The 21,074-nt window shown below is 51.3% G+C and overlaps 7 protein-coding genes across 7 annotated transcripts in view; 4 read left to right on the forward strand and 3 right to left on the reverse strand.

Annotated features, from left to right (window-relative positions):
* LOC111942080 (feather beta keratin-like) overlaps positions 1-5,404 on the forward strand; it is a 32,977-nt gene extending 27,573 nt beyond the window's left edge. Inside the window, exons 2-3 of the mRNA XM_086876196.1 lie at positions 1,122-4,368; positions 4,568-5,404. Of these exons, the coding sequence (XP_086732322.1) occupies positions 1,122-1,488 (367 nt within the window). The 3' untranslated portion in view covers positions 1,489-4,368; positions 4,568-5,404. The remainder of the gene's footprint in view (positions 1-1,121; positions 4,369-4,567) is intronic.
* On the forward strand, positions 4,588-5,404 carry LOC111942070 (feather beta keratin-like). The gene has a single exon (XM_023945258.2). It carries the CDS (start codon positions 4,588-4,590, stop codon positions 4,939-4,941), a length of 354 nt encoding a protein of 117 aa, XP_023801026.2. The 3' UTR covers positions 4,942-5,404.
* A 2,045-nt stretch (positions 5,405-7,449) lies between these two features.
* LOC111942087 (feather beta keratin-like) lies at positions 7,450-7,965 on the reverse strand. The gene has a single exon (XM_023945282.2). The coding sequence runs from the start codon at positions 7,956-7,958 to the stop codon at positions 7,605-7,607; it is 354 nt and encodes a 117-aa protein (XP_023801050.2). The 5' UTR covers positions 7,959-7,965; the 3' UTR covers positions 7,450-7,604.
* A 3,068-nt stretch (positions 7,966-11,033) lies between these two features.
* LOC111942079 (feather beta keratin-like) lies at positions 11,034-11,387 on the reverse strand. The gene has a single exon (XM_023945268.2). It carries the CDS (start codon positions 11,385-11,387, stop codon positions 11,034-11,036), a length of 354 nt encoding a protein of 117 aa, XP_023801036.2.
* Positions 11,388-13,916: 2,529 nt separating this feature from the next.
* On the forward strand, positions 13,917-14,371 carry LOC111942077 (feather beta keratin-like). Its single transcript, XM_023945266.2, has one exon. The coding sequence runs from the start codon at positions 13,921-13,923 to the stop codon at positions 14,281-14,283; it is 363 nt and encodes a 120-aa protein (XP_023801034.2). The 5' UTR covers positions 13,917-13,920; the 3' UTR covers positions 14,284-14,371.
* Positions 14,372-16,919: 2,548 nt separating this feature from the next.
* Positions 16,920-17,739, reverse strand: LOC111942073 (feather keratin B-4-like). The gene has a single exon (XM_023945261.2). The coding sequence runs from the start codon at positions 17,723-17,725 to the stop codon at positions 17,372-17,374; it is 354 nt and encodes a 117-aa protein (XP_023801029.2). The 5' UTR covers positions 17,726-17,739; the 3' UTR covers positions 16,920-17,371.
* Positions 17,740-20,500: 2,761 nt separating this feature from the next.
* LOC111942075 (feather beta keratin-like) lies at positions 20,501-20,939 on the forward strand. Its single transcript, XM_023945263.2, has one exon. It carries the CDS (start codon positions 20,501-20,503, stop codon positions 20,846-20,848), a length of 348 nt encoding a protein of 115 aa, XP_023801031.2. The 3' UTR covers positions 20,849-20,939.
* The last annotated feature ends 135 nt before the right edge of the window (positions 20,940-21,074 follow it).

A 21,074-nucleotide genomic window follows, 5' to 3' on the forward strand; every position in this document is an offset into this window, starting at 1 on the left:
TCCTTTCATTGTTTCCATCCTCACCATGTTGCCATCTCTTTAGGTGTTTTTAAATACCTTTCCCATTGAGGATGGGACACCAATCCTGTTGTTTAGGGAGGCTCCTTTGCTGCCCTAAGTCTTGTGTTGGGTCATCCATAGCGCTCGTCTCATCTGGGCCCATGACGGTCACACTGTGGGGTCACAGTGCTGGGTTCTTCCTGACCCATGAAAAGGAAAACGGGTGAAGGGTAAGGAGAACAAGACGTTTGAGTAGAACAATTCCTTATCCATTGATTAATCCACCCTTTTGCCATGTACCTTCTGCTGCAACAAACTCCAGCAGTTGCAAGGACAGGATTAGGAAAAGAAATACAAGTGGGTTGAGGGCAGTGTCCATCTTTTCACCCACCACTGGTGCGACTCCACAGTGGAACAAGGAGATGGACATGGATGACCAAGAGCAACTCAGACAGACCATGACACTGACAAGACTGGAGCATCCTTAAAATGAGAAGAAACTAGGGACCTGGAATGTCAGGCAGGAGGAAAAATGCAAGTAGGAGATGTTGTCAATAAGCCATGGCATGGCCCAGTGTTGGGTCCCCAGTTCTCCAGAGATCTTGTTGAATCTTCAACATGTCCTGACACTTGATATCAACAAGGATACATTGGTCACTAATTCTCTCAACTAAGAGGTTATGCCAAGGTCAGATGGATTCGGCCTCAAGGGCAGGACATGAAACTGCAGAATTTCCAAAAGGAAAACACTCCCCAAACAATGACTCACCGGACTGGGCCAGCAAAGGGCTGCTGCCTAAAAAATGCCCCAGGGCAATGGGACAAGGCTGTCCCACCCCTCCAGAACCAACATAAAAGCCAGCCCAGAGCCTCTCTCCCTAACATACTCCTCCTCACGCCTTCTCCTCCTGCTCCTGCTGACAACCAGGTGAGCCTCAATCCCCCCACCCTTCTGCTCCTGCACCTCTGGTCCCTCTCTTCCAGCATGCTCAGCCCCAGCCTCAGCAGCCCTCACACCTCCCCACAGCCCCACAACAGCCTCCACACTCATGTGCTCTCCTGCATCACCACCTCTTGCACCCTTTGCACCCCTCACCCTGCCTCACTCCCCTCTCTTCCAGGACCCTCCACACCACAACCATGGCCTGCAACAGCCTCTGCCGTCCCTGTGGACCCACCCCGCTGGCCAACAGCTGCAACGAGCCCTGTGCCCTGCAATGCCAGGATTCCCACGTTGTCATCAACCCTTCCCCTGTGCTGATCACCCTGCCAGGACCCATCATGACCTCCTTCCCCCAGAACACCGCCGTTGGATCCACCTCCTCAGCTGCCGTTGGTAGCGAACTCAATGCCCAGGGACAGCCCATCTCTGGTGGATTTGGTGGCTATGGCCTTGGCTATGGCCGTGGATTTGGCTACGGGCTGGGCTGTGGCTACGGGCTGGGAGGCCTGGGCTGCTATGGCAGAAGGGGTGGCTACATCTGCTAAGGGCCCTTGGCACCACTCCTGACAGCAGCATCTCCTGGCTTACCAAGAGCCTCTGCAAGCTCCTGCCAGCAAAGCACCTCAGCTGGTGGTCACCCTGTTTGCACCTCATACCAGATCCCTTCTTCTTTCTCCTGTCTCTTCATTCTTGTGCTTCAATAAAGTTTTCCTGCATCAAAAGCTGAGATATCTCATGTTCTTCTGTAATTCCAGTGGTCTCACATTCTTACCAAGAACATTCCCAGCCTCAACAGTTCACTGGGGTATGTGAAACATCACCTTCCCTCACAAATATGTCAAAACAATAAGAAAGAATGGCATAGGAAACACAGGAGGGGACACCTTCCAGAACATGACACAGACCCATCACCTTATACACAAAAGCTTGGATACATCCCTCCACTCCTGGGTACAGCTCAATCAAGTCAGTCCATATCAGCACGCACTTGACCAACTCTCTTCCCACCAGGACTCCTCAAAATTCCAGCAAAAATGAGTAACAAAATCATCCACTTGGACAGGAAATTTGGAGTGCAAATGCTTCAAGTTCCCTGCTCAAGCAAGACCCACCGGAGCAGGAATTCCAGCACCACGGACAGTTCAGTGTTGTCTCTCCCAAGACGGGCAGTCCAACACTGTTTCACTCTGTGACCACCCTCAAAATGAGAAATCTTGCCTTCTTCATACAAAGAAGAATACATCTCTGTATTCTCTTTGCAATTGCCCTTTCGTCCTGTGCACTGCTGAAAAAAGCCAGGCGCCCTCAACTTCATTGTCTGCCATCAGAGATTTGCACACACTGATGACATATCCCTGTCCATCCTCATCCCCCAGGAGTCCCAGCTCTCCCACTTTCTCCTCTACAAATGATTCACCAGCCCCTCTCGAGTTACTGGTTCTGAACAGGTTGTGACTCACTAAATGTATTTCATATTCACACCAGGGGGTCCACAGCTCCACACAACTCACATGAGCTCACATGGGACCTCACCAGTGCTAAGAAGACACCGAGAGTCACCTCTCCCCGCCTCATCACAGTGCTTCTCCCCAGATTTGACCTAAAGACTTGAGGTCCCTTTTCCTACAATGATACAGGGATATCTCCTGTCCCATTCCTTCTAACCCAGAACCACACCAGCCACTTCAGAGAAACAAAACAATTGTTCCAAATCACACCCAGATAGTTCTTCTTACCTGGGATGACTCCTCCCAAGAAAAAGCACTTGGCTGCTGCCCTTGCTGAAGTCTAGCAAATGTCCACAACCTGTCAGGTTTTCAGTGTTGGCCCAGTGGATCCAACTCCTGGGCTATCCCAGTGGTCACTTGATGCCATCTGGACTTTGGGACACTGATCACAAACCACTAGGCCCAGTCTTTGGGCCTTTCTCAGGCCACCACAACTGGGAGCTGACACAACCTGGACTTGCCTGGATTGTTAAGGATCATGCAATGCTCACCTCCAAGAACCCTGGTCAGCCTCCAAATCCTCATTCAGACAATCACATGTGGCCTCATCCCTTGGCACTCAGCCCAAATCAAGAACCAAAATATCAAAACCTTTGAGGCTAGAGTATCACCCAAGCACCCATGGAGCACGCCCCAACAGAAAGTGAGGTTTGATGTCAGCCTTTCCAAACTAGAATAAATCCTTGGAGGGATGAAATGCAGTGGAAGGTTCAACACCTCCTCCTTGGCACAGCTGCAAAGCCCAGACCAGACTATCAGAACTGTGAGAAGTTTGGGGTAAATTTTCAGAAGGCACCCAGAGACCATGGCACACAAGGGCCATGGGGTGACCACAGTGATGACATCCCACCTCTCCAAAGCTTGGGTCACGACTTCTACCCTCCCTGACATGAACCATCACCAGAAGAATTTGACCTCTTAGTGCTCACAATTCACAATTAGCACCACAGATGGAAATGGCCTCAGGAGCAGGATATGGAATTGCACAATTCTACAAAGACAAGCACCTCCTTGTCAGGGAATGACAGTGGACCTCACTGATTGTCCACTAGTAATTACTGGTTATTTTCATATGGGAACACAATGTTCACAATTACAGGTTATGAGTTATGAAACTTGTGGCTTGAATGCGGAATAAGTGAATTGATGTCACAGACAGCCTGAGAAAAAAGGGATCAAGCCCAGTTTTTTCTTTCTTGATTGGATTTCTTCACAATGTCAAGGGATACATTTTAAATGGCAGAGAACGTTGTCATGTAAATTTAAGAAATCCAAATGGGCTGTAACACTGGAACAGGTTCAGCCTGAGCAGCCTCTCGTTTTAAATGTCCTCTCCCCTGATTCCATTCAAGACACAAGGCCATGGGCTCTCTTTCATCCATCAGGAAGAGCTCCCAGGCATTGGGACCTTTCCAAACCATTGCAAAGTGAACTCTGCAACAGGACATCAGCAGCTCCCTCAGCATTCCTGGGTGCAACACAATGAGTGACAGACATGCAGTGGCACAGAACAGAGTCCCAGTCTTCACAAGGCACCCACAAACCACAGCACACAAGTGCCACAAAATGACCTCAATGATGACATTGCAAATCTCCATGGCTCTGGTTGTTTATTCAGCCTGCCCTGAAACACAATGAACAATCAAATCCGCCCAAGAAACAAATTATTAAATCTGTCGCCAAGGTCAGATGGAGACAGCCTCAAGAACAGGACATGGAATTGCAGAATTGCATGAATGAAAACACTGCCAACCTCATAACTCACCTGGCTGGGCCAGTAAAGAGCCACTGCCTAAAAACGCCCCAAGGCCATGGGACAAGGCTGTCCCGCCCCTCCAGGAGCAGCATAAAAGACGGCCCACAGCCTCTCTCCCTCACACACTTCTCCTCACGCCTTCTCCTCCTGCTGACAACCAGGTGAGTCCCAAATCCCTGACCCTCCTGCTCCTGCACCTCTGGCCCACCCTCTGTGCTTCCAGCATGCTTGGCCCCAGCCTCAGCAGCCCTCACGCCTCCCCACTGCTCCTCAACAGGCTCCACACTCTCTCACCCTCCTGCATCACCACCCCTTGAACCCCAGCACACCTTCCCTGCCTCACTCCCCTCTCTCTTCCAGGGACCCTCCACACCACACCCATGGCCTGCAACAACATCTGCCGTCCCTGTGGACCCACCCCGCTGGCCAACAGCTGCAACGAGCCCTGTGCCCTGCAATGCCAGGACTCCCGCGTCATCATCGACCCTTCCCCTGTGCTGGTCACCCTGCCAGGACCCATCATGACCTCCTTCCCCCAGAACACCGCCGTTGGATCCACCTCCTCGGCTGCCGTGGGCACTGAACTCAGTGTGCAGGGACAGCCCATCTCTGGTGGATTTGGTGGATTTGGCTATGGCCTTGGCTATGGCCGTGGGTTTGGCTACGGGCTGGGCTGTGGCTATGGGCTGGGAGGCCTGGGCTGCTATGGCAGAAGGAGTGGTTACAACTGCTAAGGGCCCTTGGCAGCAACCCTGACACCAACCACCAGCTCCCTGGAACACATCTCAGGCATTGAGGACACCTCTCTAGTCCAAGGCTCTCAGATGGACTCAGCTCTTCCAGCTCCTGCTCTTAGGGCATCAAGCAAGGCAGTAGCCAAGAGGCCAACCTGGGCCGCCAGCCAACATGGCCCATCTGCCTCCTGCTCTTTTCCCACTCCCTGCTCCGCATTGCCCCTTTAGCTCTGTTCAATCCCCTCTACTGCAAACCCATTCTCTTAATCCAGGGACCCTTGGGCAGCTGCACTTTGCTTCTTCCAGTGTGCAGCAGGAAGTCCTTGGTGGTCTGGCCAAATGTAGACCATTCAGAGCTACTCTGCTGATGGTGACCCTTACTGCACTTCAGACCTGATCCCTTTTCCTGGCTGGTCCTGGTTTTTCACTATTTTGTTTCAATAAAATTTTTCTTGCATCAGAACTTCAGCTGTGTGTTTTCTGAATGGAGCTTCTGGTGTACTGCGTATGAAACCTGTTTCCATTGTACTGCACCACAGGGGATCAGGAGTCCAGAGCTGAAGTGTCTTCAGGAGGAGTTTAGGTTGGATATTAAGGAAGCGTCCTTCAGGGAGAAGCTTGTCATTCCTGTCACAGACTACACAGGATAGTGGTGGAGTCATCATCACTGCAGGGATTTAATATCCCTGTCGATGTGTAACTTGGGGACGTGGGTTTGTGATGGCCTCAGTAGTGCTGAGGGAATGGTTAGAATTTTACTGTATTTTCAATTTTGACATTTTGCAACAAAAATGTTTTTAAGATGTGATTATTTAGTGGTGGATTTGGTAGTCCTCCATTAACATTTGGAGTCAATTTAAAGGATCTTTCTCAGCTGAAAGGACCCCAGGAGTGTTGGTGGCACCTGTGTAAGAGAGAAGAGGGTAGATGGGAACAGCAGGTGAGGGGTAAGCCAGGCCTTTGGGGTCTTGAGCTGTGACAAGTGCCCAGAGCTTAAGCCACTTCTCTTGGAGGATTTCCCTTGAGGAAATGGTGCCTGGCTGAACTCTGTGTCTGCTCTGTCCCAGTGACTCGGCCTGGGCATGTGGAGAGAGCTTTGGCTGGGGTTGAACTTCACCCTTTTGTGAAGCCTTTGGTGCCCCTTCCCATTCTACACTCCCAGAGCATCTGAACAAGCCCAGGTTGCCTGAGAGTGCAGTGAGTGGCCTGAGAGTGGCTGCAGGGCTGGTCCCAGAGGCTGGGGATCAGTGGCCCAAAGTTCAAATTGAGGAAAATCTCAAGGGAAGTATGTCAAGTATATCCAGGGAGCCAACCCTGGTCAACCTCCTCAACAATGACATGGGCAGTGGGACTGTTGTCCCCTCAGCAAGCTGGCAGGTGATGGAGTGGCTGAGGCACCACTTGATTGTGCTGCCAGTCAGAGGGACCTAGAGACTAAATGTTAAAGGAGTCTCCTGAAATTCAAGCAAAAGAAATGGGAAGTTCTGCATCTGGACATAAATGGCAATGCGCCCCAGGTCATGCTGGGGACTGAGAGTCTGGAAAGAAGCTTTGCTGAGCAGGACCGTGTGGTGCTGGTGGAGAACATATGGACCCTAAAATCTCAATCCTTTTCTTCCTGGGAAAGGCATCACCAGTATCCAAGCCAGATTTCAGGCAATTCTTGCCATGACGTTGGGAGAAGTTGCCTTTTTTCTCATTAGAACACTGGTGGGGTCCTGTGTGGGGTGGCGTGGGCAGTTCTGGGCTGTCCAGGAAAAGAAGCACAATGGTTTAGTGAAACAAGACCAGATCAGGGCAACCAAGATACTGAAACGGCCGAAGAATCTCTCCTAGGGGACAGAGAGAGCTGGACAGGAGGATATCATCAGTGTGTGAAAACCTCTGATGGCAGGAAATGAAGTTGAGGGAGACCGGCTGTTCTCAGCATTGCACACACGTGAAGGAAAAGGGGGAAGGACAGAAAACAGCTAGAATTCCATGGGCAAAGAAGGTAAGAAATTTTCAGTGTGAGAATGGTTACAGAGTAGAAAAGCTGATGGAGTCTGCTAGAACAAAAACTGAGCTGACCAGGGTCCTGAAAATGCTGTCCTTGCTGACTGTGCTTGAGCAGAGGGAAATGAAGCACTTGTATTCCAGAGCTCGTGCCTAACTGGATGATGTTGTTCCTAATGTTTTCTGGAAGGGTTCAGAGACCTTCCTGGAAGAGAGTTTGTCAAGTGTATGCTGGCACAGAGAGACTCTGCCAAAGCCATGAGCAGGAGAGCATGGCTATGTCAAAACCTTTGGGGTAGTGGGTCCTAGGCTTGTGTCATGTTCTGGAAGGTGTCCCCTCGCCCCCTGCTTCCAGTGCCTATCTTGGTTGCTACAGGTGGTGACATCTCTCCTAAGAGAGCTGCTTTATACCATCCACACCAACAGTCTATCTGCCATCATTCTGGGTGAAAATGTGAAACCATTGGAATTCAAAAAAATAAGGAGGCATCTCAGATTACGATGCAGGAAAACTTTATTGAGGGAAAAAAACTGAGACAGGGGAAAGAAGTAGCAGGAATCCAGTGTGAGATGAGTGTAGGGAGATATCAGAGGTACTGATTTGCTTGCAGTAGCTGTTGCCAGAGCACGAAGCTCATTGTTGATGTCAGGGGTGGTGCTCAGGGCCCTTAGCAGTTGTAGCCACCCCTTCTGCCATAGCAGCCCAGACCTCCCAGCCCGTAGCCACAGCCCAGCCCGTAGCCAAATCCACGGCCATAGCCAAGGCCATAGCCAAAGCCACCAAATCCACCAGAGATGGGCTGTCCCTGCACACTGAGTTCAGTGCCCACGGCAGCCGAGGAGGTGGATCCAACGGCGGTGTTCTGGGGGAAGGAGGTCATGATGGGTCCTGGCAGGGTGATCAGCACAGGGGCAGGGTCAATGATAACACGGGAGTCCTGGCATTGCAGGGCACAGGGCTCGTTGCAGCTGTTGGCCAGCGGGGTGGGTCCGCAGGGACGGCAGATGTTGTTGCAGGCCATGGGTGTGGTGTGGAGGGTCCCTGGAAGAGAAGAGGTGAAGCTGAGCAGGTGTGCTGGGGTTCAAGGGGTGGTGATGCAGGAGGGTGAGGGAGTGTGGAGGCTGTTGTGGGGCTGTGGGGAGGTGTGAGGGCTGCTGAGGCTGGGGCAGAGCGTGGTGGCAGAGAGTGCCCAGGGATGCAGGAGCAGGAGGATCAGGGGCTTGAGACTCACCTGGTTGTCAGCAGGAGGAGCACGTGTGAAGAGGAGTGTGTGAGGGAGAGAGGCTCTGGGCCGTCTTTTATGCTGCTCCTGGAGGGGCGGGACAGCCTTGTCCCATGGCCTTGGGGCATTTTTTAGGCAGCGGCTCTTTGCTGGCCCAGCCGGGTGAGTTATGAGGTTGGCAGTGTTTTCATTCATGCAATTCTGCAATTCCATGTCCTGTTCTTGAGGCTGTCTCCATCTGACCTTGGCGGCAGATTTAATAATTTGTTTCTTGGGCGGATTTGATTGTTCAGTGTGTTTCAGGGCAGGCTGAATAAACAACCAGAGCTGTGGAGATTTGCAATGTCATCAGTGAGGTCATTTTGTGGCACTTGTGTGCTGTGGTTTGTGGGTGCCTTGTGAAGACTGGGACTCTGTTCTGTGCCACTGCATGTCTGTCACTCATTGTGTTGCACCCAGGAATGCTGAGGGAGCTGCTGATGTCCTGTTGCAGAGGTCACTTTGCAATGGTTTGGAAAGGTCCCAATGCCTGGGAGCTCTTCCTGATGGATGAAAGAGCCCATGGCCTTGTGTCTTGAATGGAATCAGGGGAGCGGACATTTAAAACGAGAGGCTGCTCAGGCTGAACCTGTTCCAGTGTTACAGCCCATTTGGATTTCTTAAATTTACATGACAACGTTCTCTGCCATTTAAAATGTATCCCTTGACATTGTGAAGAAATCCAATCAAGAAAGAAAAAACTGGGCTTGATCCCTTTTTTCTCAGGCTGTCTGTGACATCAATTCACTTATTCCGCATTCAAGCCACAAGTTTCATAACTCATAACCTGTAATTGTGAACACTGCGTTCCCGTATGAAAATAACCAGTAATTACTAGTGGACAATCAGTGAGGTCCACTGTCATTCCCTGACAAGGAGGTGCTTGTCTTTGTAGAATTGTGCAATTCCATATCCTGCTCCTGAGGCCATTTCCATCTGTGGTGCTAATTGTGAATTGTGAGCACTAAGAGGTCAAATTCTTCTGGTGATGATTCATGTCAGGGAGGGTAGAAGTCGTGACCCAAGCTTTGGAGAGGTGGGATGTCATCACTGTGATCACCCCATGGCCCTTGTGTGCCATGGTCTGTGGGTGCCTTCTGAAAATTTACCCCCAACTTCTCACAGTTCTGATAGTCTGGTCTGGGCTTTGCAGCTGTGCCAAGGAGGAGGTGTTGCACCTTCCATTGCATTTCATCCCTCCAAGGATTTATTCTAGTTTGGAAAGGCTGACATCAAACCTCACTCTCTGTTGGGGCGTGCTCCATGGGTGCTTGGGTGATACTCTAGCCGCAAAGGTTTTGATATTTTGGTTCTTGATTTGGGCTGAGTGCCAAGAATGAGGCCACATGTGATTGTCTGAATGAGGATTTGGAGGCTGACCAGGGTTCTTGGAGGTGAGCATTGCATGATCCTTAACAACTCAGGCAAGTCCAGGTTGTGTCAGCTTCCAGTTGTGGTGGCCTGAGAAAGGCCCAAAGACTGGGCCCAGTGGTTTGTGGTCGGTGTCCCAAAGTCCAGATGGCATCAAGTGACCACTGGGATAGCCCAAGAGTTGGATCCACTGGGCCAACACTTGTGGACATTTGCTAGACTTCAGCAAGGGCAGCAGCCAAGTGCTTTTTCTTGGGAGGAGACATCTCAGGTAAGAAGAACTATCTGGGTGTGAGTTGGAACAATTGTTTTGTTTCTCTGAAGAGGCTGGTGTGGTTCTGGGTTAGAAGAAAGGGGGCAGGAGGTATCCCTGTATCATTGTGGGAAAAGGGACCTCAAGTCTTTAGGTCAAATCTGGGGAGAAGCACTGTGATGAGGTGGGGAGAGGTGACTCTTGGTGTCTTCTTAGCACTGGTGAGGTCCCATGTGAGCTCATGTGAGTTGTGTGGAGCTGTGGACCCCCTGGTGTGAATATGAAATACATTTAGTGAGTCACAACCTGTTCAGAACCACCAACATTCGAGAGGGGCTGGTGAGTCATTTGTAGAGGAGAAAGTGGGAGAGCTGGGACTCCTGGGGGATGAGGGTGGACAGGGATATGTCATCAGTGTGTGCAAATCTCTGATGGCAGACAATGAAGATGAGGGAGCTTGGCTTTTTTCTCATCAATGCACACAGGCAGGATAAGATGGCAAGTGCAAAGGGAAAACAGATGGAATGCAATTGCTAAAGAAGGCAACAGTTTTTAGTTGTCAGGGTAGCCATAGAGTGGAAGAGGTGTTGGAGTATCTGCCGTAGGTGAAAAAACACTGAACTGTCCGTGGTGCTGGAATTCCTGCTCCTGTAGGTGTTGCTTGATTAGGGGACTTGAAGAACTTGCACTCCAGATTTCCTGTCCAGGTGCATGATTTTGTGACTTTTTTGCTGGAATGTTTCATTATTCCTGGTGGGAAGAGAGTTTGTCAAGTGTGCAGTGACACGGAAAGAATTTGCCACTACTGTGCCTGGGAGAACATTAACGTTTCCGAGGCTTTTGTGTATAAAGTGATGGGTCTGTGTCATGTTCTGGAAGGTGCCCCCTCCTGTGCTTCCTATGCCAGACTTCCTTATAATTTGCTTCAAGATGTTTGTGAGGGTAGGTAATGTTGCACATACCCCCGTGACTTGTTGAGGCTGGGAATGTTCTTGGTAAGGATGTGAGACCACTGGAATTACAGAAGAACATGAGGCGTCTGAGACTTTGATGCAAGAAAACTTTATTGAGGTACAAGAATGAAGAGACAGGAGAAAGAAGAAGGGATCTGGTGCGAGGTGCAAGTAGGGTGACCACCAGCTGAGGTGCTTTGCTGGCAGAAGCTGTTGCAGAGCCCTGAGCTGGTGTTATTAAGGGTGATGCAGGTGTTCTTAGCAGATGTAGCCACCCCTTCTGCCATAGCAGCCCAGGCCTCCCAGCCCATAGCCACAGCCCAGCCCGTAGCCAAATCCACGGCCATAGCCAAGGCCGTAGCCAAAGCCACCAAAGCCACCAGAGATGGGCTGTCCCTGGGCATTGAGTTCGCTACCAACGGCAGCTGAGGAGGTGGATCCAACGGCGGTGTTCTGGGGGAAGGAGGTCATGATGGGTCCTGGCAGGGTGACCAGCACAGGAGAAGGGTTGATGACAACGTGGGAGTCCTGGCATTGCAGGGCACAGGGCTCGTTGCAGCTGTTGGCCAGTGGGGTGGGTCCGCAGGGACGGCAGGAATTGTAGCAGGCCATGGTTGTGGTGTGGAGGGTCCCTGGAAGAGAGGGGAGTGAGGCAGGGCAGGGGTGCAAGGGGTGCAAGGGGAGGCACGGGAGGCACAGGGGTGTGGAGGCTTTTGTGGGGCAGTGGAGAGGCGTGAGGGCTGCTGAGGTTAGGGCCAAATGTGCTGGAATAGAGAGGTCAGGGGTGCAGGAGCAGAAGGGTCAGGGGTTTGAGACTCACCTTGCTGTCTGCTCTGGTGAAGGAAAAGGCGTGAGAAGGAGTGTGTGATGGGGAGAGGCTCTGGGCCGTCTTTTATGCTGGTCCTAGAGGGGCGGGACAACTTTTTCCCATGGCCTTGGGGCATTTTGGCAGCATCAGCTCTTGGCTACCCCAGGCTGGCAAGTCTTGTGATGGGGGAGTGTTTTCCTTCCTGTAGTTGTGCAATTCCTTGCTCTTCCCTTGAGGTTGTGTTCATCTTACCGTGGTAGAACATCTTAATTGGGAGAACTGGTGATGATTATACTGTTGTTTATGCCGTGTGTCAGATGTGTAGAAGACTCAGCCGAATCTTAGGATAATTGGAGCGTTGTCAGTGAGATCATACCATGGCGTATTGATGTCATCTCCCATTTGCATTCTTGTCTTCTGCGTGAAAATTACTCATAGTTTTCTCACCATTTTCCTCGTTTTGAGGATACCCCCAGTCCTGTCAGTGTCATTGTGTCTCTGCAGCGCTTTCGGTCAACCATGTCCACGTCCTTGTCCCACAGTGAGCCCTTCTAATGGTGGGGACCAGGATAGTGCACTCCCTCAACCTTTCTAAAGCTCAGGCACATGGGTTTCAAGTGAGGACTAATCAATGGATGAGGAGCTGTGATCCTCATGAATCTTTTCCTCCTTATCCTTCACCAGTTTTCCTTTCCATTGGTCAGTCACAGCCACTGGGACCACCCAGTGTGACCTTGCTGGTCCCAGCTGAGATGAGTGCTACAGATGAACCTACTCAAGATTTTGGGCAACATGGAAGGCCTTCCTAAATCACAAGGATCAATTTCCCATATCCAGCTGGAAAGGCTAGGAATATAGACAGGCTCTGAATGTTGGCAACATGGAGGGGATGGAGAGAACATCACGGAAAGGGCTGTTTCTCACAAGCAGTTCTCCTGCAAAACCAGACAGTTCTGACAGAGCTGTGATGGTTTGGGGCCTCACTTCACAATGCACCCAAAAACCAGGACACACCGGTGCCATGGGGTGACCTCACTGATGTCACCCCATCACTCCAAGGCTTTGAACATGTCTTCAGCCCACCATGACACATGCCATCAACACCTGCCCTTAACCTCTAAGACACTTAAAATCTGCCACCAAAGTCAGATGGACATGGCCTCAAAAGGAGGACATAGAGTTGCAGAATTCCACAAAGGAACGCCCACACCATGACAGAGGATGGAAGAGGACTACACTGACCAACCATTAGTAATTACTGGGTTTCTGGGTTTTGCTCCAGGAACAGGTTATTAAGAATAAACGGATATGAGATATGAAACCTTATGACTTGAATGTGAAATAAAGGTATGGACATGAGAGAACAGCCAGGGAGAAAATGGATCAAGCTGGGTTGGGTCTTTTTTTAATAGATTTCTTAATGAGGTCAAGGAATACACTTTAAATGACAGAGTGCAATGTCGTGTAAAGATGAGAAATCCAAATGGATCATGACACCAGAACAAGTTAAACCAGACTAACCTCTACTTTTCCAGATGTTCTTTCTTGATCCAATTCAAGACACAAGGCCATGAGCCCTCTTTCATCCTTAGGAACACTCCTACGTACCATAACATTTCCATGTTGTTGCAGAGTGACCTCCCCAGGACATAGCAGCTCCCTCAGCATTCCTGGGAGAAACACAATGACAGATGGACATCCAGTGGCTAAGAAAAGAGTCCCAGTCTTCAAAAGGCACCCACAAAACAAAGCACGCGACTGCCACACAATTACCTCACTGATGATATCACAACTCCCTTGGGCTCTGGTTGTTTATTCAGCCCGCCCTGACACACACTGAACAATCAAATCTGCCCAAATACCAGTGCTCACCTTAAAGGTGCTGCCAAGGTCAGATGGACACGGCCTCAAGAATTGGTCATGACACTGCAGATTTCTGTGAAGGAAAATACTCTCCACATCATGACTCACCAGGCTGAGCCAGCAAAGAGCTGCTGCCTGCAAAATGCCCCAAGGCCATGGGAGAAGGCTGTCCCGCCCCTCCAGAAGCAGCATAAAAGATGGCCCAGTGCTTCTGTCCCTCACACACTTCTCAAGCCTTCTCCTTCTCCTATTCCCACAACCAGGTGAGCCTCAAACCCCTGACCCTCCTCCCCTACCCCCTAGCCCCTCTCTGCCAGCATGCTCAGCCCCAGGCTCAGCAGCCCTCACACCTCCCCACAGCCCCACAACAGCCTCCACACTCCCACACCCTCCTGCATCACCACCCCTCACACCCTCACACCCTTCACCCCTGCCTCACTCCCCTCTCTTCCAGGGACCCTCCACACCACACCCATGGCCTGCAACAACATCTGCCGTCCCTGCGGACCCACCCCGCTGGCCAACAGCTGCAACGAGCCCTGTGCCCTGCAATGCCAGGATTCCCGTGTTATCATCGACCCTGCCCCTGTGCTGGTCACCCTGCCAGGACCCATCATGACCTCCTTCCCCCAGAACACCGCCGTTGGATCCACCTCCTCGGCTGCCGTGGGCACTGAACTCAGTGTGCAGGGACAGCCCATCTCTGGTGGATTTGGTGGCTTTGGTGGCTTTGGCTATGGCCTTGGCTATGGCCGTGGATTTGGCTATGGGCTGGGCTGTGGCTATGGGCTGGGAGGCCTGGGCTGCTATGGCAGAAGGGGTGGCTACAACTGCTGAGGGCCCTCGGCACCACTCCTGACACCAACCTTCCACTCCCTGGAACACATCTCAGATGCTGTGGATGCCTCTCTAGGCCAAAGCTGTCAACCAGCTCAGGGCCTCCAGCTCCTGCTCTCAGGTCTCAGAACAAGACAGTAGCCAAGGGGCCAGCGTGGGCTGCCCTGGCAACATGGCCCACCTGCCTCCTCCTCTTCTGCCAGTCTCTTTCAGCTATGTCAAGTCCCCTCTGCTTCAAATCCCTTCTCCGAAGACAGAGAGCCTCAGGAACCTTCATCATCGGGTTGCTTCTACTGCAAAGAAGGAAAGCCTTGATGCTCTGTCCTAACCACCTGCAAACAAAGGACTTTGGCTGATGGTTGCCCTACTTCCACCTCAGACCATTTCCCTTCCTCTTGCCACTCATGACTTCTCATTGTTCTTTTGCCTCAATAAAATTCTCTTGCATTGCAGCATTGTGATGTCTCCTTTTCTTTCACTGGCACACATTGGCACACTTTGCTCTTTCAGTGCATCCCACAAACCCTTCCCTTGCTTGATCCTGCTCCTGGAAACACTGAGGCAGGTCTGTCCCTGCCTCTGACACAAGCCCCTCCTGGGCCATGTTTTTATGTTGGCTGCACAGCAGTTGCTCTAGTTTCTCTTTATCTCTTTAGCCCATATGCAGATCCACACGAGTGGGTCCTTACCCTTGAGGCTCCAGAGCTGAGCACAGAGCTCCAGTCTCACCAGAGCAGAGCAGAGGTTCAAAATTCCATCCTCACCAGCTGCCCACGTTGTGGCAATGAACCCACGGCATGGGCAGTTTCTGTTTGGCATATTCACATGGCCAGGGTATTTCCAATTCTTCATCCACAAACACCCACCTTCTCCTCAGGGATGCTCTTAATCAACTCATTCCCCATCCAACATCAATTCCTGAGATTGCTCCAATTCAGATTTAGGATCTTGCACTCGGTCCTGTTGACCTTCATGACAATCACACCACCCCATATCCCCAGCCTGTCAAGAACTCTCCAGATGCCATCCCTTCCCTCCAGACAATCAACCACACTGCTTATCTTGATGTCATTCCCAGTCTTGCTGAGGCGACATTCATTTGCACTGTCCCTGTGCCTGACAAAGATGGGAAAAGATAATGGTCTCAATATGAGCTTCTGTGGGTCACCACTCATCCCTGTTCTCCTCACAGACATGGAGCTGTTGACCACAACTCTCAATGGTAAGTGAGACCATCCCATCCATTTTCCACCCCACAGCTGATGTTCCAGCTATCAACTCCACATCTCTCCAGGTCAGAGATAAGGATGTTGTCTGCCACAGGAAGAAATGCTTTGCACAAGTCCTTGTACATGATAGCAGTTCCTCTTCCATCATTCATCAGTGTTGGAACCCCTTCAAACTTTTCAGGAAGAATTTGACCTTCGTGAAAATGGGAACAGGAGCAGGGGAATGGTGAGCCAGGCCTTTGGGGTCTTGAGCTGTGGCAAGTGCTCAGAGCTGAGGCCACTTCTCTTGGAGGATTTCCCTTGAAGAAATGGTGCTTGGCTGAGCTCTGTGTCTGCTCTGTCCCAGTGACTCGGCTTGGGCATGAGGAGAGAGCTTTGGCTGCTGCTGAACTCAACCCTTTTGTGAAGCCTTTGAGACTCCTTCCCATTCTACATTCCAGGGCATCTGAGCAAGTCCAGGTTGCCTGAGAGTGCAGTGAGTGGCCTGAGAGTGGCTGCAGGGCTGGTCCCAGAGGCTGGGGATCAGTGGCCCAAAGTGCAAATGGAGGAGAGTCTCCAGTACTGCAGCCCTGGAGCTGGATCCATGGGGCCAACTCTGTTCAATATCCTAAATAATGAGCTGGGCAGTGGGACTGTAATCTCAGTAATGGATATTGGATAGGTAATGAATTGATTGAGAGCATGCCCAAGGAGAAGGACTTGGGGTGTTGGTGGATGAAGAACTGTTCATGCCTTGGCCATGTGCACTCAAATACCAAAACGTTGCTGCTGGAGATGATTAGGTCACACGAACACAGCTCGAGGTGTGGTGAAAGGAAGAGAGAGCTTTATTTCTTCTCCCAGAATTTATAGGTTTCTGACCATAGCCAGGGATTGAATGGTCAGGATAACACTTTCCCAACTGCACTGGCCATGAGAGATGTCCATCACAAGACGTGTATCAGAAATAATGTACACATATCTATGTTTATAGTTACTGTCCTGGGAAAGTCTTTGGAAAACTATGTCAGCAAGCTCAGAAGCTGAGTTTTCAGGACAACACCAAAACCCCTCCATGTTCTGGGCTCATTGCCACAGCATGGGCAGCAAGTGAGGGGGTGATTCTGACCCTCCGCTCTGCTCTTCAGAAACTGAAGACATGCTCAACTCTGAGCACCCGATGACATGGAAGATATGGACCTGCTGAAGCAGAGCTGTAGGTGAGCCAGGAAGGTGATGAGGGTCTGGAGCAACTGGTGTGCAGCCAAAGTGAAAACAAGACCCACGCATGGTTTGTATCATAGGCAGAGATAGATCTGCATTAGTGTATCCAGGCCTGGACTCAAGCAACGGAAGGGTATGTGGAATGCACTAGAAAGGCAAACTGTGGCAGTGTGTGCCAGTGAAAGAAAAGGAGACATCTGAGGCTGCAATGCAAGAGAATTTTATTGAGCTAAAAGAGGAGTGGAAGGTCATGAGCATACACTGAAAGAAAGCAGTCTGAGGAGCAAGTAGGGCAACCATTGGCCAAGCTCCTTTGCTTGCAAGCAGTTAGGCCAGAGCATCAAGGAGCAGTGGGAGCAGCCCACTGGAGGTGCTCAACTGTCTCTGTCTTGGGAGAAGTGGTTTGCAGCACAGGAGACTGGAAAGAGTGAAAGGGGCGATGCAGAGCACAGAGTGGGAGAAGAGCAGGAGGCAGATGGGCCATTTTTGCAGACAGCCAGGACTGGTGTCTTGTCTGCTGTCTTGATTGGTGCCCTGAGAGCAGGAGCTGGAAGCACTGAGTCCATCTGAGAGCCTTGGACCAGAGAGGCGTCCTCAATGCCTGAGATGTGTTCCAGGGAGCTGGTGGTTGGTGTCAGGGGTGGTGCTGAGGGCCCTTAGCAGTTGTAGCCACCCCTTCTGCCATAGCAGCCCAGGCCTCCCAGCCCATAGCCACAGCCCAGCCCGTAGCCAAACCCACGGCCATAGCCAAGGCCATAGCCAAAGCCACCAAATCCACCAGAGATGGGCTGTCCCTGCACACTGAGTTCAGTGCCCACGGCAGCCGAGGAGGTGGATCCAACGGCGGTGTTCTGGGGGAAGGAGGTCATGATGGGTCCTGGCAGGGTGACCAGCACAGGGGAAGGGTTGATGACAACGTGGGAGTCCTGGCATTGCAGGGCACAGGGCTCGTTGCAGCTGTTGGCCAGTGGGGTGGGTCCACAGGGACGGCAGGAGTCGTAGCAGGCCATGGTTGTGGTGTGGAGGGTCCCTGGAAGAGAGGGGTGTGAAGCAGGGCAGGGGTGTGGGGGTGCAAGGATGATTCAGGAGGGTGATGGAGTGTGGAGGCTGTTGTGGGGCTGTGGGGAGATGTGAAGGCTGCTGATGCTGGGGCCAAGCAGGCTGGAAGAGAGGACCCAGGGGTGCAGGAGCAGGAGGGTCGGGGGAGTGAGACTCACCTTGTTTTCAGCAGGAGCAGGCAGAGAAGGTGTGAGGAAGAGTGTGATGGAGAGAGAGAGGCTCTGGGCTGGCTTTTATGCTGGTCCTGGAGGGGCGGGACAGCCTTGTCCCATGCCCTTGGGGCATTTTTTAGGCAGCAGCCCTTTGCTGGCCCCATCAGATGAGTCATGGTGTGGGGAGTGTTTTCCTTTATGAAATTCTGCAGTTTCATGTCCTGCCCTTGAGTCTGGGTCCATCTGACCTTGGCGGCAGCTTTCAGTCGGGAGTTGGTCTTTGGGCAGATTTGATTGCTACATACATTTCTGGGAAGGCCGAATAAACAAGCAGAGACATGCAGAGTTGAAATGTCACCAGTGAGATAATTTTGTGGCACTTGCGTGCTGTAGTTTGTGTTTGCCTTGTGAAAACTGGGCTTCTCTTCTGTGCCACTGAAGATGTCCATCAGTCATTGTATTGCACCCTGGAAAGCTGAGGGAGCTGCTGATGTCCTGGGGAGGTCATGCTGCAATAGCTTGGAATGGTCCCAGTGCCTGGGAACCCTTCCTGATGGATGAAAGAGAGCTCATGGCCTTGTGTTTTGAATCAGATCGAGAGAGGATATTGGAAAGTAGAAGCTGTTCAGGCTTAACTTGTTTCAATGTTATAGTCCATTTAGATTTCTAAAATTGCCCAAGAAGCTATTCTATAATTTAAAGTGTATCTCTTGACCTCGTTTAGAAATAAAATAAACAAATGCAGGCCCAGCTCTTTTTTTCAACCTTTTATGTGATGTCAATTATTTTATTCCACCTTCAAACCAAAGTGTTTCATGACTTATATCCCGTCAGTCTTAATATTGTGATCCTATTAGTAAAAAAGAGAAATTACTAGTGGACATTTAGTGAGTTGCTCTTTCCTCCTCTGTCATGGTGCTGGCGTTCCTTTGTTGGATTCTGCCATTCCACGTCCTTCTGTTGAGGCCGTGTTCATCTGACCTTGGCAGAAGCTTTTAAGTGTTTTAGAGGTTAAATGCTTGATGGATTATGTCAGGATGGGTTGAAGACGTGACCAAAGCTTTGTGGAGATGGGGTGTCATCAGTAAGGTCACCCCATGGCACTGGTGTGCTGCGTTTTGTGTGTGTGTGGTGAAGAAGGATTCCATTTCCTCACAGAAGTTTTAGGCTGCTCTAAGCTTTGCAGGTGTTCTGGGGATGAGTGTCTGCCCCTTTGATCACGTTCTCTTCCTCCCTACCTTGGCTACTTCTCTCCAGGCTTGTCTATATTCCTGGCTTTTGCCATTGGAGATGGGAAAGCAATCCACATGACTTAAGGAGGTGTCCTATGCTCCTCAGAGTCTTGTGATGATTCATCCATAGCGCTTGTCTCAGCTGGGCCCAGCAAGACCACAGTGTGGGGTCACAGTGCTGGGCTGTGACGGACACGTGGAAAGGAAACCTCATGGAGGATAAGCAGAAGAAGCATGAGGGGAACAATTACTCACCCATTGATAAGACAACCCTTCAAACCCACGTGTTTGCAGTTTAGAGATAAGGAAGTCCTGTGGGACTGTGTTAAGGCCCTGATACAAGGCACATGACATTGATTGCCATTCCCTCGTCAACAATAACATTGGAGCAGGGAAGGACCTTGTGATCCTGAGGGAGCATAAATGGATCATGAGGTGGCCATGTACCCTCTGATGTAAAAATGTCCAGCAATTACCAGGAGAGGATTAGGAAATACGTAATAGGAAAAGTAATACAAGGAGGATGAGGAAGCTGACCATGTTGTGCCCCACTGGTGGGCTGCAGAATGCAACAAGAACATGGACATGGTTGATCAAGAGCAGTGCCGGGACACCATGACACTGACGGGAATGGAGTACCCTTAAAACAGGGAGAAGTTGACAGATTTGGGAGTTATTTCAGGCAGAAGAAGGCAAATGGGAAATGAGGTCAATATGCCACAGCATGTTCTCATTGATGACACATCAGTTCTCCTCAGAGTTGTTTGAATCTTCTATGTGTCCTGAAAGTCACCAACAACAAGATAATGGACACTAATTCTTGCAATTAAAAGCTGCCGCCAAGGTCAGATGGACACAGCCTCAGGGTCAGGACATGGAATTACAGATTTGCATGGAAGAAAATACTGCCGACCTCATAACTCACTGTGCTGGGCCAGCAAAGGGCTGCTGCCTAAAAAATGCCCCAAGGCCATGGGACAAGGCTGTCCCGCCGCTCCAGGACCAGCATAAAAGCCAGCCCAGAGCCTCTCTCCCTCACACACTTCTCCTGACACCTTCTCCTCCTGCTCCTGCTGACAACCAGGTGAGCCTCAAACCCCTGAGCCTCTTGCTCCTGCACCCCTGGGCCCTCTCTGCCAGCATGCTTGTTCCCAGCCTCAGCAGCCCTCACCTCCCCACAGCCCCACAACAATCTCAACACTCCCTCACCCTCCTGTAATACTGACCCTTGCACCCCAACAACCCTGCCCTCCCATACACCCTTCTCTTTCAGCAACCCTCCACACCACACCCCTGCCCTGCCTCACTCCCTTCTCTTCCAGGGACCCTCCACACCACAACCATGGCCTGCTACAACTCCTGTCGTCCCTGTGGACCCACCCCGCTGGCCAACAGCTGCAACGAGCCCTGTGCCCTGCAATGCCAGGATTCCCACGTTGTCATCAACCCTTCCCCTGTGCTGGTCACCATGCCAGGACCCATCATGACCTCCTTCCCCCAGAACACCGCCGTTGGATCCACCTCCTCGGCTGCCGTGGGCACTGAACTCAGTGTGCAGGGACAGCCCATCTCTGGTGGATTTGGTGGCTATGGCCTTGGCTATGGCCGTGGATTTGGCTACGGGCTGGGCTGTGGCTATGGGCTGGGAGGCCTGGGCTGCTATGGCAGAAGGGGTGGCTACATCTGCTAAGGGCCCTCAGCAGCAACCCTGACACCAACCACCAGCTCGCTGGAACACATCTCAGGCATTGAGGACACCTCTCTGGTCCAGGGCTCTCAGATGGACTCAGCACTTCCACCTCTGGGCACCAAGCAAGGCAGCAGACAAGGGGTCAACCTAGGCTGCCCTGGAAACATGGCCCATCTGCCTCCTGCTCTTCTCCCACTCCATGCTCTGCATCGCCCCTTAGGCTCTA

The sequence above is a fragment of the Cyanistes caeruleus genome, chromosome 1 (assembly GCF_971803275.1).
Source record: "Cyanistes caeruleus chromosome 1, bCyaCae1.hap1.1, whole genome shotgun sequence".
Classification (NCBI taxonomy): Eukaryota; Metazoa; Chordata; class Aves; order Passeriformes; family Paridae; genus Cyanistes; species Cyanistes caeruleus.